Below are 17116 nucleotides of genomic sequence, written 5' to 3'. Positions count from 1 at the left end.
TTGAAGGGGAGTGTTGCCAGATGGTCCAGGGCACAGGGCTGCTTCTACAAACTGGGAAGCCATCAGAGTACAGCACACACACTGGTGAGAATCCAAGGCAGAGTAAGTACACAGCACCGCAGGCTGTAAGACTAGGCCACCAACCTAAGTCCCAGGCCATGTATTGTATTCTTGGTCCCCTTGGTAGGGAGCAAGCTCCTGGTCCTGGCACCTACTCTCATTGGTGGCTCTCCTGCACCTTCCTCTGCTCTGTACCGAAGGGCTCCATGGCAGGGACCCCTCTTCTTAAACAATAGGCAGACACAGCCTAATAGCCAAAGGACAAACTTTATTGATCCCCTCAGCCTTAGTTCTCCTTCTCCTGCACAGTCTTGGTTCCTCGGAGTCGCCCAGTCCGGCGGGCAGCAATAAGACCCACTTTGCGCCCAGCAGGGGCATCTCTGCGGATGGTGGAGGGTTTGCCAATGTGCTGGTGGTTACCACCTCCAAAGGGATGCTCCACGGGCTGCAGGTAGAGGAAGAAGGCATTAGAGGCATTAGAGTAAAGGTAACTCCCACCTGCTTTGGAAAGACCAAAGCAGGAACAAGTGGCTCAAGCCTCTAATCCTATCTATCGAAGAGGCAGAGATTAGGAGGATCTTGGTTAGAAACCAGCCCCAGGTAAGTAGTTTTCGAGACCCTATCTTGAAAATACTAACCACAAAACAGGGCTGATGGAATGACTCAACTGGTAGAGTGTCTGCCTCACAAGGGTGAGATCCCGAGTACTCCCTCCCCTGAAAAAGGCCTCTATATATAACCACCTATGGCTTCCCCAGGAAAGAACTTGCCTAATCAAGTCATGCATATGGCTCTTCTACCCTAGATACACCACCCACTCACTTCTGGGCCACTTACATTCATAGCCACACCCCGTACTCGTGGCCAACAATTCCTCTTTGCCTTGTACTTGTGGTAGGCACGGCCAGCCTTCAAGATAGGTTTGTCAATTCGGCCACCTCCAGCCACCACACCTATAGGAAAAATCAGGCACATTAAGGATGTACATCACAACACAAGCCCCTCCAGTCAGAGGGGCTCCCATTGGTCCCCTATAAGTGTCCCACACCCTTGGGCACATCACTAAGCACTTCAACCACATGTATTATCCACAAGCCAAAGTACTTCAACAGCCATCAGGCAAAAAGCTCAGCAGCATCCAACTCTTGCATCCCGTGATCTGACACAAAGTTTCTTCAAGCGCCACTGGGTAAGCAAGCCAAAGCACTCACCCATGTCATGTAGGATGCTGACTGAGCACAAGTTCCCAGGGAAAATCAACCTCTAAACCCCCAGGACAAGTGACAACCCCCACTGCCCAGCAGCTTTGTTTGTTCTGTGAATATATCCACGGAACCCACCCTATGCAGGACTGGATTTACCAACTATTCTAAGGTGTTGCCATGCACAGAATGAGAAAACCTAGTTCAAATCCTTCTTCACTCTCTTAATAAACTTTGAGAAGTCACTAGTATCTGAGTTTGTCTTCTATGAAAAAACTGTTAACCCATGTGCAGGAACCAGGAATTCTAGGTTAATCTCACAATGTACACAGAAGGGCCTAATCTCAACTTTCTTCTGCTCCAAACCAACAGTTTAGTAGGTACTAATCTGCCCACTTTACAGCTGACAACTCAAGCCGTCAAGTTCAGGGAAGCAGGGAATTCAGTTTCAGGGCCCAGGTCTAATAGCTGTTATGTGAGCTGTTATGGCTCACAGCCTGACCATCCGGTCTTCAGCGTTTGACTACCATCTGGCACTCACCAACAACCGCTCTGTTGGCTGAAGAGATGACTTTCTTGGAGCCGGAGGGCAGCTTCACGCGAGTCTTCTTGGTCTCCGGGTTATGGGAGATGACCGTGGCGTAGTTCCCAGAGGCTCGGGCCAGCTTGCCCCGGTCCCCGGGCTTCTCCTCCAAACAGCATACGATAGTACCCTCGGGCATGGTGCCCACGGGAAGAACATTGCCAATGTTAAGCTGAGCTGTAGAGAGAAGCAGCACCGGCAAAGTGGTCAGAGCACCCAGAAAACAATGTGAACCCACTTTCTTACATAACCCGTAAGGCAGTAAACACAGGAGTTAACGTTAGGGTTCCTACACCGATGGGTTCCCTTCTGGCCACGCGGATCGCCCCACTCGAAGCTTCCACCGGCAGCACTCATCCCATCTCCGCCCTACCTTCTCTACCGGCCGAGGCTCACCTTTTTTGCCACAATAGACGAACTGGCCAGTGTGGATACCCTCAGCAGCGATGAACAGCTCCGTCCGCTTCTTGAACCGGTAGGGATCCCGGAAGACCACCTTGGCGAGGGGGGCCCCGCGGCCGGGGTCGTGGATGATGTCCTGTTGGCAGTGATGCTGTGAGCCCGGCGCCTCCGCGGGGCACCCCTTCCCCCCGCGCGCCTCGGCCGGCGCTCCGCACCTTCACAATGCCTTTGATGTAGCCGTGCCGTTCGGCGAAGTCCACGGCGCGCAGGCGCGCGGCGCCCTTACGGTGCTTCACGTGCGCACGGAACACGGATCCAGCGCCCTTCCTCTGCCCACGGATTACACGGCCCATGGCGGCGAGTCTGGAAACGGCTCCCGGTCAGCGTCCTGCCTAACAGATCAGCCATCTCGGGACCCGCCCCCAAGCCTGCGAGCCCCCTCTCTCGTCCGCCCGACTCCCCATCCCAGCCGTACGCGCCTGCGCCCTTAGGAGAGTCGCCTGAGGCGCACAGCGGTGCCCAATGCGGCGGACGGCGGCGGATGGCGGCGGATGGCGGCAGATGCGCCCGAGGCCGCACGGCCACACACTACCTACCTGCTTCTCAGCACGGCCGAAAGAGGAAACAGTACGCCGGCTAGCCGATTTATCTTCCGGGGTGGGACTAGATGGGCGCCCTCTTCGTGGCGCGGTGCATGCCGGGTCGTGTAGTTGCCCACAGACGCCCCGCCTCCCCGCCGCCGAGATTTCCGCGCAGGCGCACCGGGAAGTACGATGTTGCAGCCTCAGGCTGCGGGTGAGTCCGTGCCGCATTAATCCGAGTCTTCTGAACAGCGGGTGTCAACCACTGGGTGATCGAAGAGGCACCGACAGGTGGAAGGATTTGTTCAGGACCCATTGAGAGTGAACCACATCGAGCCGCGGGGCCGGGACTCCGGGCAGGGAGCTCCGGTGTAGGGTGAAGAGCTTCCGCCGCTGCACGACAGCAAGAGAAACGCGAGAGATCGGTGTGCGGAAGAGCTCCAAGACGAGGGCTTGCGCCGGCAAGGCTACTCTTGAACGCGGGGGCTTAGGCTCTCCGGGGTCCTCGAGAGTTTGGGAAGAGGAACTAAGGGAGCCTAGCCTCTGCTTGGGGGGGTGTTGGGGAGCAGGTGGACGTCGAGGTGAGCCGACGGAGACCCCGGGGGTGAGTGCGCCCCTCTACCCCACCCCGCCCACGCCGCGGGGAGGAGCAAGAAAGAGGTAGTGAGGGTGCGCCCAAACTGTGGTGGGACAGAGGTGATTTCAAAGAGAGGGCCCCAGTCTGAGGGCGTTCTGTCAGCAGGCTTGGACTGGAGGACAGGATGTGGGGAAGGAAATGCCCCACTGGGTGGTAGAGGCTGATAGTCAGAACTGGGACCTGGTGTTTACCAGACCCTACAGGGCAGAGGCAAAGGAAGTGGGTAGGGAGGGCTCCTCACAGGGGAGCCAGAAGACTGGTGTGTGAGACCCTCCAGAGAGGCAGCAGAGCTAGTGTTGGCAGGGATCAAGGAGCCACCTGGTGGAGATCTGGAGGCAACAGCTAGGCTGAGAAACATCAAGGCATACCTTTGTCTCCAGGGGCAGAGTGAAGGGTTCTGGGGTCAACCTATAATAGAACAAGAGGAGGGACAGAGGTGGCCTCAGTACTTGGACACAGGCTGTTGGGCTCCTCAGGTAGTCAGTCCTATGGGCCCCTGGGATGAAGTGTACCCTGGTGGTGGCTACTAAGGCCTGGAGTACAGGCAAGAAGCCAACTAGGCCCTTGCAGGGTTCATAAGACAGGCCCTGGCTGGTGTCCTCCCTCACAGTCCTCAGGATGTGACTCAGCCCCACCTAGCTCACAGTTGTCACCTGCATGTGAAGCCACCCAGCCTCACGTGAAGGAGGAGCTCCACAGATCTGGATCACCTGATGGAAGGAGGAGGGGCTCATTGCTCATGCACTTCTTCGATGCTGGGCAGAGGGGAGGGGGAATCCTATTGTCCCTCTGCAGCCAGGATCCCATCTCCCCACATGATACCTCTGCTTATGCTGGTCATACCTCCCATATAATCCATGTTTTTCCCTGATTTTCACACCTTATTCTTAGGCACTGTTCATGTGTTTCCTTTTGAAATTGTTATTTAAATGCTTCTTGTAACAGAGATGTCATTTGGTATAAGAGTAACTGTGGTGCTCTGTCTTGTTTGGCTGGCTCCCCGCCCCCACCAGTCTCAGCTGCCCATGTCCTTAACCCCCACAACAACATTTCCAAGGTAACAATCATGTGCCACATACAGATGAAATGTCACAGGTGGTTAAAACCTGGGGTCGTGTTGCAATAATAACAAGAATAAGACTGACACTTTTTATAGGCCAGGCACTGTTGCAGGTGACCTTCAGATAGAGGGTTGGGGGGCATGGCTGAAGTGGTAGAGCACCTGCCTAGCAAGTGCAAGGCACTGTTTCAAACCCCAGTGCCAGCAAACAAAAGTAAACAGTTCAGGTGGTGCTTAATGCATACTTGGCTTTCCTGATTCAGCATCTCATCTGAGGCTGTGTTTTACAAAAAAGGTATTTTCATCAAGATTATCTGAGACAGCCAGGTGCTGGTGGCTCACACCTGAAATCCTAACTACACAAGAGGCAGAGATCAGTTTGAAGCCAGCCAGGGCAAATAGTTTTCAAGACCGTATCTCAAAAAACCCTTCACAAAAAAAGGGCTGGTGGAGTAGCTCACAGTGTAAACCCACAAAAAAAAAGAAAATACCCAACACAAAAAAAGGCTGGTGGAGTGGCTCAAATGGTAAAGCATCTGCCTAGCAAGTATGAAGCTCTGAATTCAAACCCAGTACTGCCTTAAAAAAAAAAAATATCTCTGAGACGTTTTCCCATGTGTATTTAATGCCTCTCTCTATTCAGAATTATTTGCCCTCAGTGATGTGATTTGTTTTGGGGTTTTTTTTGTGGGGGGTTGGGGGGAGGACTAGGGTTTAACTCAAGACTTCATGCTTGTGTGGCATCTGAGCCACACCACACCTCCAGTCCATTTTGGTCTGGGTTTTTTTTCTTTTTTCTTTTTTCTTTTTTTTTGTACTGGGGCTTGAACTCAAGGCCTACACCTCGAGCCACTCCACCAGCCCTTTTTGGTGATGGGTTTTTTTGAGATAAGGTCTCACCACTATTTGCTTGGGCTGGCTTCAAACCATGATCCTCCTGATCTCTGCCTCCTGAGTAGCTAGGATTACAGGCGTGATCCACCCGGTGCTCAGCTTGCTCTGCTTATTTTGAAGATGGAGCCTTGGGAACTATTTGCCCAAGCTGGCTTTGAACTGCGATCCTCCTCATCTCAGAAGCCTCCCAAGTAGTTAGGATTATAGGTGTGTGCAACCAGTACCCAGTAGTAATGGTGTGGGTTTTTTTGTTTTGTTTATTTTATTTGGCGGTACTGGGTCTTGAATTCAGGGCATCACACTTGCTAGGCAGGTAGTCTGCGCTTAGCCACTCCACCAGCCCTTTTTCGTGCTGATATTTTCAAGATAGGGTGTCGAGAACTGTTAGCCTGGGCTGGCTTTGAACTGTGATCCTCCTGATCTCTACCTCCAGAGTAGCTAAGATTACAGACCAGCAGTCTGTAATCAGTGCTTTTTAACATTAGGTAAAGTTCTGTCCTGGTGGTCAGGCTTAGTGTTAAATGCCACCACAATTCCCTTTGACAGCACACCTAAAGATCTCCCACTTCCTAAAGGTTCCAGGAACTCCCAATAGTGCCACCCTAGGGACCAAGCCTTTAACATACCAGCCTATAGCAGAAAGTCACAGGGAAGGAGACTGAGTGTTGTCCCTTCTCCATGGGGCAGGGGCAGCTGTTCCAGGTCAGGGACCAGGAGTGGGATTTCCCATTTCCTATTTCTCCATTTCTTAAGCAGGAGTGAGTGAAGGAAGATGCCAAATGGGACAGGTATGGTGGTTATGTGTGTGGAGTGGGGGGTGGAGAATGGGGATCGCAGATGTTTGGTGATAGCTTGGAAGTGTGTGTTAAAAGTTTTTTTGAGGGAACCCCTTGTATAACTATCATAAACTAAAAAAAATGTTCTTTTTCAATAAATGAAGGACAGAAAGATAAAACAGGTCCTATCCGGGGATGGATACCAGTGAGGGGGCAGGCATAAGGAAAAGGTGAAGGAGTGGGAATATAGTGGAAGTATTTTATATTGATTATGAAAATAGAACAGTGAAACCTGTTGAAACTGCTGTAAGAGGGAGAAAGTGAGTAAAGGAAAAAGTGTGAATCTAATTAAAATATATCATAAGCACTTATGTAAATGTCACAACGTACCCACTGTACAACTACAATATGCTAACAATAAAAAATGTAAAAAAATACATAAAATAAAAATCATATTCATGCAATAAATTCTAAAGAAAAGAATTTGAGGGGTTAAGGTGAACTATTGTGAAGTCTAATGGGTTAGTTAAGCCCAGCCCCTTATATAGATGTGGATTTATCACACTTGGGAAATGGCCAGTTCGATAAGAAGAGGGACACACAAGTGGTCGAGTTTAATGAGAAGCTGACTTGGTGCCAACCAATCACAAATATAGTTTCAAGGTAGAATAGTGGGACCTAAGCCAGTTAGTGCCCTATATCAACTCCTAGACTTCAGCCATTGTTTGGCTTAGCTCTTTCACTATGTCCTACCTGTCAGGGTGCTTTGCCATCCTTTCAATAAACTTTGTGCTTGCTTTAACTTTTTTAAAAATTTATTGTGCTGGGTGGAGGTACATTGTGGCATTTGCAAAAGTTCTTAAGTATATAAAATACATCGTACTTGGAATTCACCCCTTCCACCATTTTCCTCCATTCCCACCCCATTCCTGGAATAGTTTCAACAGGTATCATTTTTCCATTTACACACATGTACACAGTATATGCACCATATTCACGCTCCTTCACTATTTCCTTACCTCATCCCCCCCTCCCACTGGTATCAACCCCCTGCCCTTGCAGGGTTGCTTTAACTCTCAACTCCTGGTCCTGCATCCAGGACACGAATTCAGGAACAACACTTCACTATCAGTATCATGAATAAGAAGGCATCAACCCCCACTACTGCTACTCCGAGGCTATCCTTTCTGCCAGGGTATGTCTACCCTGAAGGTATGTCTACCTTGAAGTCTGATTTTTCACATAGTGTTGTAGCAAGGATATTTTCTGGTATTCCTTAGCATGGTTTCACTGGTTGCAGAGTCACCTATGCCCATTCATTTGTTTCATACACCCTTACTGAGCATATGCTGTGTGCCAGGCCATTGCCCAGGCTCTGGGGTACAGACAAAGCCTTGATTTCTGGGGAAAGACAGATAAGAAGTAAGTTAATTTGTCTCACATCATGGGACAGAGTGCTGTAGAGAAAAGCAAGGCAAGAGTGAGGATAAGGTGCTCCCTGGAGGGAGGGAAGTAAGCCATTTTAGATAGGGTAGTCATGACATGCCTCCCTGGGAATGGGACAATAGCAAACTTGTGAAGGAGTGAGTACTGTGAGAGAGCAGATATCAGAGGATGAGCCTTCTTAGGACTTGAGGGATCTGGCAGGGATATGCTGTACCAATGTCTTATCCTTTCCTACTCTCCTGGATCTAGGTTATTCTTTTGGGGGTGGAGAGTCTCAGGTTCCTTCACTCATGGCTGTGTGTTCCCCGCAGTGCTCACTGTCCCTAGCATTTGCCCCACTCCAGCAGGTACTTTGGAATGTTGATGGTGCTCTCCACAAACAGGAATCCAGGTTAGGACTCCCTTTAAGCCTGTCTGCTGCTCCTGGAGATTGCCTAGCTCCAGCCTTCGCTTTTTAGCTTTGAGCATCTTCCCAGGGAGCCTCGGGCCTACCCACATCCCTCCCTTCAGAGCTAGGGTCTGATGACTCTTCCCTGAGGTTTTGGGCAGAAGCCCTGGACTTCCTGTGCTCCCCCTCCCCCCCCCCCCCGCCCCAGCTGTCAGGGACACCTCTCTCCAGCCTGGTGTCAATGGCTAGTTCCCTTCTGACATGTTCTCATTGTTGCTGTTGGAGGCTACAGACCCAGGGAGCAGGAACACTCAAAACCAGGGGGAGGATAAATCACCAGTATATCTGGGGTGCTCCTTCCTTTGAACTCAGGACCTGGCACTTGCTACCTGTACCTTTGACATAGAGATTCTGTCTTCAAACCAGTAAGTTCATTTTGTGAATGGAGTCTAGCTCATCCTCCCATTTCCTGTTCATTCTTTTAGATTCCAGGATGGAGGTGGGGACTGGAGATTCCTCCAAGGAGCCTGTCTAAGCAGGCAGATCTGCCTGGTGGGGTTTGGAACTGCTTCCCTGACCTGAGTGACAGGCCTGAGGATGGGTCAAATGAGTGGTTCCTCCGTCCCTGGTCCTCCCCAGGGGCCCTACAATAAGAGCAGGATGTCCCGACCCTGAGGCATCAGGCTGGGAGGCAAGGAGGCTACAGGTGCAAGTGCGGCAAGGTGTTCAGGTATAACTCTGCTACTCAGGCACCAGATCATCCACACCGAGGCCAAACCCTATCAACGCATGGAGTGCGAGAAGGTCTTCAAGCAGAGTTCCAGCCTGCTGTGACACCAGCTGATGCACCCTGAAGAGAAGCCCTTCCACTGTAGCAAGTGTAGCAAGGCCTTTCGACAGAGCATGCAACACGCGAGCAGCCCTTCCAGTGCGGCAAGGCCTTCAGTTGCAGCTCACGGCTGTTGCAGCACAGACGTTCCACACTGGGAGAAGACCTTCGAGTGCAGCGAGTGCGGCGGCCCTTCTGGCACCTGCAGCTGCACACGGGGAGTGGCCCTTCGCATACCAGCCTCACACCGCACAGAGGATGCAGTCGCAGGACAGGCTGCAGAGGCAAGGCATCCGCAGGAGCCACCCGCTGAGCAAGCACTGCACGTGATGGATGGGTGTGTGTCTGTGTGTTGTGTGTGTACACACTGAGCAGACCCTAGCGTGTGTGTGTCCAGTGTGTACAGTGGGGGCTACTGTGTGTGTGTACACACTGATTGGGCACTAGCACGTGTGTCTGTATGTGCATGTGTGTGCACTGAGCAGGCACTACCAATGTAGCACAGGAGCCCATTCCTGATGGGTCAGCAAACTGGACAGGACCTGGGCAGGCCAAAGGAGGACAGACACCCAGCTGCCACCTGCTGGTGGACTTTTCCTTTTGCACTCATTTATCCTCCAAATGTTGAGGGGCTGAAGGCTATGTTGTTTTTCTGGTTGTTCATTTGCTAAGATTGGCCAAGAAGATCTGACCCTGTTTGAAGAGGCATAGGAGGATAGGGATAGGAAGGATAGGGACAGGGTTTCTGTGGTGGCCTGGCCTTGGGGGAGGTGTGGGGAGCGGAGTAGGAGAAGCCTATGAGGACATAAGCACAGTTGTACTCAACATTCTGCAGGCTGAGTTCGGCACAGCCCCAGCTGCAGAAGAGGGGGAGAGTAAAATACAGAACAGCTGCTTTTCCTAAATTGTCTAAGAGAGCAGGTTTCTCCTGTTACAATGTCACACCCCTCCCCAAGAACTGTTGCTCCACCTCCTTGTTTACCACTGGATATGAAAGACTTGCTGTAGGAGGATGAAGGGGTTTTTTGATTAAAGGGAAATTGCTGGAGGGAGGATTGCTAAAGGGGAAAAGAATTACTGAAGGAGAATTGCTAAAGGTGAATTGCTAAAGAGGGGTTGATAGAATTGGTTGACAGCTTGCCAGGGGACTGCCACAGAATGACGTGGCTCCTACTGTTTCTCTGAAGTCTAAGGGCCAAGACTTTAAGCTAAAGAGAGAACATGGGACAGTGCAAGTCTAACAGACTTTAAGAGTTATGCTAATGTAGTTTTTAGACATGGCTGCTGTTGTTTACAAGTCTAAGCACCAAGACTTTAAGAAAGCTAAATAGAGAACAATGCAAGTCTGGGGGCAAAGACTCTAAGAGAGATTATGCTAAACAAAGCTAAAGAGAAAACATGGGACAGAGTGAGTCTAAGGAAAGAGACTTTAAACAACAGAAAAGAAAGACTTTAGAAGCAGGGCCTTAAAGAATAAAGAGAGAAAAGAAGCAAAGTAAATGAAGAGAATAATAGAGAAAAGAAGCAATGAGGCTGTTGTGTGTCTCCATCCAAGTGCTCAGCACACCTGGCCCCAGTTTTATGCATGTTTGTCTATTGTTTGTCCTTTCTACATTTCCCATCACCCCCAGTTAGGTCAGGAGAACAAGGGAGCTAGAGAAAGCTCGCTCCAGGGGGACACCAAAACTATGCCTCAGGAGTTCCAGAACAACCTCACTGGAGAAGCCTGCCCACATGCCCCAAGACCCCCAGGGAGAAGCCCCTCCAATGGCCCACTGGTAAGTGAGGAAATCTAGTGACCCTCCTCCCCACCAGCTCACCCACCTCAGGAATGCTAAGTCCTGGACAGGCTGTCTTGGCACATCATAAAGCCTGTACCCGAAAGAACCATTGGCCTGGACCCAGCTGAGGGCCTGATTTGAGAATGTGTTTTCAAATTACATGTTTTTTCTAAATATAACATTATTGTAGAACATGTGGAAAATGCCAAAACTTATTTTTAAAATGTAAAAGCTGCCTTTTATCCTGCCCCTGGAAATAGTCACTATTAATGTTTTGATGCCTTTTCAGTCTTCTTGGTTTTTTTTTTTTTTTTTTTTTGCATTGGGACTTGAACTCAGGGTCTTTACCTTGAGCCACTCCACCAGCCCCTTTTTATGAAGGGTTTTTTTGAGATAGGGTCTCTTGGAACTATTTTCTGGTGCTGGCTTTGAAAGCTAGGATTACAGATGTTAGGGCCTGACTTTTTTTTTCAGCGAGGTCTTGTTTTGTTGCCCAGGCTGGGCTCCAATGCTAACTCCTCCCAATTCTGCCTACCAAGTATCTGGGATTACAGATGTGCACCACCACACCTGGCCTGATTGTGTCTTCATAGTGTGGATAGGTCCTTAAAGAACTGGAATTATACTTTGCTTAGAATTTCCTGTTTACTCATTAGATAACAATTCCTGGGTACCTCTGCAATTTTGTGTGAAGCATGGTTTATTTAGCAGTTGCCTTATTTTCAGACATCTTTTTTCCACATTTCATGATGATAGTTGACTCCATGTGCACATGTCTACAATGACTGACTTCCTTGAGGTGGGAGATGGATTTTCCAGGTCACTAGTGCTGAGGATGGAGAGGGACTTTTTAAATCATTTTCAGCAATCACGAAAAATGTCATTCTTGTTTGCACTTACTTATTTAGCCTTCCAATAAGTTAATTCCCTGAAAATGCTTGCACCTATTTTTTGGGTGGGGGATGTGGTACTGGGATATGAACTCAGGGCCTCACACTTGCTAAACAGGTGCTCTACCACTTGAGCTATTTTACCAACTCTTGCACCTATTTTTATTAGGTTTGTGAGATGTTGTATGTTAAGGGTTAAACCTTTTCCCTAGTATCTGTTTCCTCAGTTTTGATACAAATCACAGGTTTTGGGGTTTTATGTGTGCTGTTTCTGCTTTGTTATCAGGGTATAGGTGAATGGCAGGGAAACTACATTATCCCCCACTTCTTTACTTTTAATTATGGGGTGTTTAATATAAAACATACAGTTTAATCTCTGAGTTCAAACCCCAGTGCCACCAAAATACATAAGAGGTACTTAAAACATACAGTTCCCTTGATGACAAAAAAAAAAAAAAAAACAAACCTCCTAATGTGATTAGGAAGCCCTTCCCTATTTCAAGACTTTATAATATTTTCTTGTTCTTTAATGAAGATACTGAAGTAATAAATACTGATAGTTTAAGAAAATGTTTATATGGACTGGAGATGTGGCTCAAGCAAGAGTGAGGCCCTTCATTCAAACCCCAGACCACCCAAAAAAAGTAGAAACAGGAAATAAAAGCCCTTTCCCATCTTCCCTTACTCCTAGAGATACCCCTCTAATGGTTTGGGGTGGGTCATTTCAGATTTTTTTCTCTGCATTTCAAACGCATTCAATGCATGCACAAGTGGTCTAGTATTTGCAAACATGATTGCTCTAAATGTGTTTGTGATGGTTTTTTATATGTTCACCATATTAGTCTATTTTATATTATAACAAAATACCTGAAGCTAGGTGATGTATAAAAGAAAAGTGGTTTATTTATCTCACAAATTTGCTTTTTTTTTTTTTTCCTCCCAAGTGCTGGGGATTGAACCTAGGCCTCATGAATGCTGGGCAAGTCCTCTGCTACTGAGCTACATCCTTTCCCCTTACTTCACAATTTTAGAAGTTCAGGAGCACAGCACTGGCATCTGCTCAGCTCTGGTAAGGGCCCTCTTCAGTATGTCACATGGCAGATGGCATTCTGTAGGAATTCATGTAAAAGGGAGCTATAACATGGTGATATAGGAAGCCAGACAGAGAGATACAGGGGTCAAGCTCACTCTTTTATAGCAACTCGTTCTCATAGGAACAGACTGTAGTCCCATGAGATCTATCTTTATCCCTTCCTTGAGAGGCACCTCCAGTGACCTAGCCACTACCCACTAGGCCCCACTTCTCAAAAGCACACCAGGGACCAGGCACCAAGCTTCCAACATAGGAACCTCTGGGGGACAAATCACATCAAAACTCTAACATCCACTCACTGGGTTGAACTACAGGCTCCAGAATTCGCATTCAGGTATGATTCTGGTGAGGCAGTCTAAAAGGGGGTATTCTTTCGGGAGAGATGAAAGAAAGAAGGCAGCTGCCACTTTATGACTCACTCATGCCTTCCAGGTATCCAGACACTACCCTAAGCATTGCTGTGAAGGCACTTTTAGCACCTAATCAACTTGAAGCTGATCAAAGGAAGATCGTCCTGGCAGGCCTAACCTACCTGTTTGAAGACCTTTAAAAATTTAGGCTTCAAAAACAAATTTTAGGCTTCTGTGAAACCCCTACCTATGGATAAGCTTCAGATTCTGACCCTGGGTCGTAACCTATATGTGACCTTCCCTTCTGACAGCCTGCTCTGCCAACTGCAACACTAGCTTTAACTTAAATGTCCCCCAAAGGCCCAGGCACTAAAGATTGGTTCTCAGGGTAGCATTATTGGGAGGTGATGGGAGGCCTTCTGGTCACTGGGTGAAGGGAATAGGAGAACCCCAGATCCTTCCTCTTCCTCTTTTGCTTCCAGGCCATGAAGTGAATGTCCTAGAGACATTTCCATCAATCACTGCAACCCGCAGCTTCTTCCATCCATCATTAACTACACAGTGTTGAATAAAGGGGACACAGTTGTTGCTTTCATGGGGTCTTCCAAGCCATGTCATCTACAAACGGGTAAATAAAATGTGGTGCATTCATATAGTCAGCATTAAAAATGAGTGCAGTAAGATACATGCTACAACAAGGATAAACCTTGAAAACATGCTAATTGAAAAAGTCACGAAGGGGCTGGTGGAGTGGCTCAAGCAGTAAGAATGCCTGCCTGGCAAGCATAAGGCTTTTTAGCAGGCCCCAATGCCACCAAAAAAAAAAAAAAATGCTGGGCACCGGTGGTTCACACCTGTAATCCTAGCTGCTCAGGAGACAGAGATCAGGAAGATCTCTAGTGGTTCAAAGCCAACCTGGGCAAACAGTTTGCAAGACCCTATCTCAAAAAAAGCCTTCACAAGGTGTAGGCCCCAGTACTGCAAAAAAAAAAAAAAAAAAAAAAAAAAACCCAAAAACCAGTCACGAAGGCCCACATGACTCCATTTGTGTGAAATGTCCAGCAGAGACAAATCTATAGAAAGTTGACTGGTAGTTACATAGAGATGGGAAAGAAAAGATTGGAGAGAAATAGCTAAGGGATATTGTAGGGATCCAGCTTGACATGACTTCAGTCATATTTTGGTCACAACTGCTATCTTGCCCACCAGGTGACCCTGGTATACAGCCCAAGCCCAAGAGGACAAAGTCATTAAGATAGTCAAGCTTGCTGTACCAACCACTGACACCTGGACTATTTCACTGCTGTTGGATATGTGAATGGTTTTGTTTGAGAAAGGCCAGGTACATTCCTGCTGGCTATGGCCCACTTGGAGTGGGAGGATCCTCTTGCCCCACTGCCACCAAAAATGTGCGTAAGTCCTTAACAAATTATACTTTGTGAAATCTGGATTTGACTGCCTCTTTCTTTGGTCTTACAGCACCTTCCACTAGGAGTGAGCTTTTCCAAAACAAAACTGAGTTTCTTTTGGGTAACAAAAATATTCTGAAATTGGTTGTAATGATGGATGCACAGTTCTGTAACATATTTAAATGTTAGTGAATTTATGCTTTAAGTAGGTGAATTAAAAAAAAAAAAGCTATTGAATCTGGAGACATCCCCAAGACAGAGTATTGACTGCATTAATCAAAAAGCTAGAGGCACACAGGACCAGATCTTCCCAAGACTGGGAAGGAGAGCACTTTCCAGGGAAAGGTTTGTAGCCTAAACTTTGGCACTCAGAACTTTAGGGCAACCCTTGAAACTAATTGGAAAATCAGGTAAAATAATCTCTTCCTCATCCTCCAGGAGCTGAATAAAGGCATGTGTTATGAATAAGTGCTGAGGCAAAATAGAACAAGCTATGTGTCTGTGGCCCATAAACAAGAGCCCTAAAATTAGATTCAAAGAAGTACTCAGGTATGTGATAAACACATAGGAACGAGGATGTTCCTTGTTCTGTTAGTGTCTGCAATTCCAAGATTAAAAAAAAAAAAGAGGAATTGCTAGGGGGAGGAATAAAAGGAGGGAGGACAAACTACCACACATAGATGCTTGTTAAAGCTGGGTGACAGGTATGTAGCTGTTCATTAAAACACTCTGTTTTTGTTTTTGTTTTTTGCAGTACTCGGGCTTGAACTCAGGGTCTATGCCTTCAGCCATTCCACCTTTCCTTTTCTGTGATGGGTTTTTTTGAGATAGGGTCAAGAACTATTTGCCTAGGCTGGCTTTGAACTGTGATCCTCCTGATCTCTGCCTCCTGAATAGCTACGATTACAGACTGAGCCATCAGCACAGGATTGATGGACTCTTTATTAAAACAAATTATTTTTTCACTTTTAAAAACAAACATGCATTCCTTTTGCAATAAAAGATTTAAGAAAGAAATGAAAATCACCAGCACTAGGAAAAAACTTGCTGATACCAAAACAAAAATTCCAGCACTCAGGTGGTGAAGGCAGGAAGACAGTGAGTTCAAAACCAGCCTGGGATACACAGTGAGTTGCAGGCCAGACTAGGGGCTAAAAAGCGAGACAGTGTCTCAAAAAACAAAACAAAACAGGACCACATCTGAGGGTGGGGATACTTCACTCCAGGCCTCCTGTGGAAAGGCACAAGTCCTTTGTCCAGCCCCTCTCCTGAGCCCCCTTCCTAGTCAGCTGTTGTCCCTGAGCAGCCTTCCCAAAAACCTGTATCCTCAGTCTCTCCAGCACAGTGAGAAATGGAACACAGACCACAGGAGTGATTCTAAATGCTCTAACAGCCACCTTAAAAAACAAAAAAGTAAAAAGAGCAGGGAACATGGACTCACAGCTATAATTCCAGCTACTCAGGAAGCAGAGATTGGGAGGATCATGGTTTGAGCCAGCCCAGGCAAAAAGTTAGCAAGACCCCATCTCAGCCAACAAGCCAGACCTGGTGGCATGCACCTATCATCCCAGCCATGGGGGAGGCTATAGGTAAGAGAATGGAAGTCTGAAGCAGCCCAAGCAAAAATCAAGAGCCAGTCTGAAAAAGAAATAAAAGTAAAAGGGGCTGGTGGTGTGGTTCAAGTGCAGAGGCCCTCGCTCAAACCCCAGTACCACCAAAAAAAAAAAAAAAAGGAAAGTAAAGCTTGGGGGGTGTGAATCAAGTGGTAGAGTGCCTGCCTAGCAAGTGCAAGGCCCTGAATTCAAAACGAATACCTCAAAAAAAAGAGTTAACATAACAGGTGAAATTAAACATAGTAATGTATTTTATTTATCCTAGCACACCCAAAATACTATTTCAACATATAGTAAATACATAAAATGATCAGTAAGAGCCGGGCACCGGTGGCTCATGCCTGTAATCCTAGCTACTCAGGAGGCAGAGATCAGGAGGATCGTGGTTCGAAGCCAGCCTTGGCAAATAGTTCACGAGACCCTATCTCAAAAAACCCTTTACAAAAATAGGGCTGGTGGAATGGCTCAAGGTGAAGGCCTCGAGTTCAAGCCCTAGTACCACAAAAAAAAATTATCAGTAAGATACTTTACATTTTTTTCATACTAAGCCTTTGTTTGGCACTTTAAGTACATCTCAATTTGGAACAGTCTAAGTGTGGTGTCAGTGCTGGACAGTGCAGGCTCAGTTTAAAGAAGCACTGGGAGCTGGGCATGGTAGTCCATGCCTGTAATCCCATCATTTGGGAAAAGGGCAGCCTGTGCTACATAGTAAGACCCTGTGAAAGAAAGAGGGAGAGGGAGAGAGAAAGAAAGGGGAGGGAGGGAGGGAGGCAGAGAGAGAGAGAGAGAGAGAGAGAGAGAGAGAGAGACAGGAACAGGAAGGAAGGAAGGGAGGGCCTGGCCTTCCTTCAAGACCCTCTGCCCTGCCCCTGTAGACTACCTGGTGAGGACTGCTGCTGCTTTTACTCATTGCTCCTGGAGGGAGGGAGGGAGAGGGGGAGGGAGAGGAGAGAGAGAGAGAAAAAAGAGGGAGAAGAGAGAGACAGGGAGGAAGGGAGGAAGAGAGTGTTAACTGCTGTCTGGCCTTCCTTCAAGACCCTCTGCCCCTGTAGCCTGCCTGGTGAGGACTGCCGATTTTTTTATTCATTGCTCCAGGGGTGGTCAGCATAACTCTTGCCCACC

The 17116-nt window shown here is 47.9% G+C and overlaps 1 protein-coding gene and 1 long non-coding RNA gene across 6 annotated transcripts; one reads left to right on the top strand and one right to left on the bottom strand.

The window, feature by feature from the left end:
* Window positions 1-308: 308 nt before the first annotated feature.
* Window positions 309-2990, bottom strand: Rpl8 (ribosomal protein L8). The gene is made up of 6 exons (XM_020172447.2): window positions 2844-2990; window positions 2463-2639; window positions 2242-2383; window positions 1804-2022; window positions 898-1013; window positions 309-505 (listed from the first exon to the last, which is right to left on the bottom strand). The coding sequence occupies exons 2-6, from the start codon at window positions 2598-2600 to the stop codon at window positions 347-349; spliced, it is 774 nt and encodes a 257-aa protein (XP_020028036.1). The 5' UTR covers window positions 2601-2639; window positions 2844-2990; the 3' UTR covers window positions 309-346.
* Window positions 2980-16375, top strand: LOC141421777 (uncharacterized). 5 transcript variants are annotated; one of them, XR_012446482.1, is made up of 6 exons: window positions 2980-3432; window positions 8515-9195; window positions 10490-10636; window positions 12474-12598; window positions 13455-13600; window positions 14182-16370. It is a non-coding gene; the product is annotated as an uncharacterized lncRNA (long non-coding RNA). The 5 variants fall into 5 exon arrangements; XR_012446485.1 differs by having other exon boundaries at window positions 2981-3409; window positions 8779-9195; window positions 14182-16371; XR_012446483.1 differs by having other exon boundaries at window positions 2981-3432; window positions 8779-9195; window positions 14182-16371.
* The last annotated feature ends 741 nt before the right edge of the window (window positions 16376-17116 follow it).

The sequence above is a fragment of the Castor canadensis genome, chromosome 3 (assembly GCF_047511655.1).
Source record: "Castor canadensis chromosome 3, mCasCan1.hap1v2, whole genome shotgun sequence".
NCBI lineage: Eukaryota > Metazoa > Chordata > Mammalia > Rodentia > Castoridae > Castor > Castor canadensis.
The sequence above is the reverse complement of the archived record's forward strand: the minus strand, read 5'-3'. Positions and strand labels throughout refer to the sequence as shown.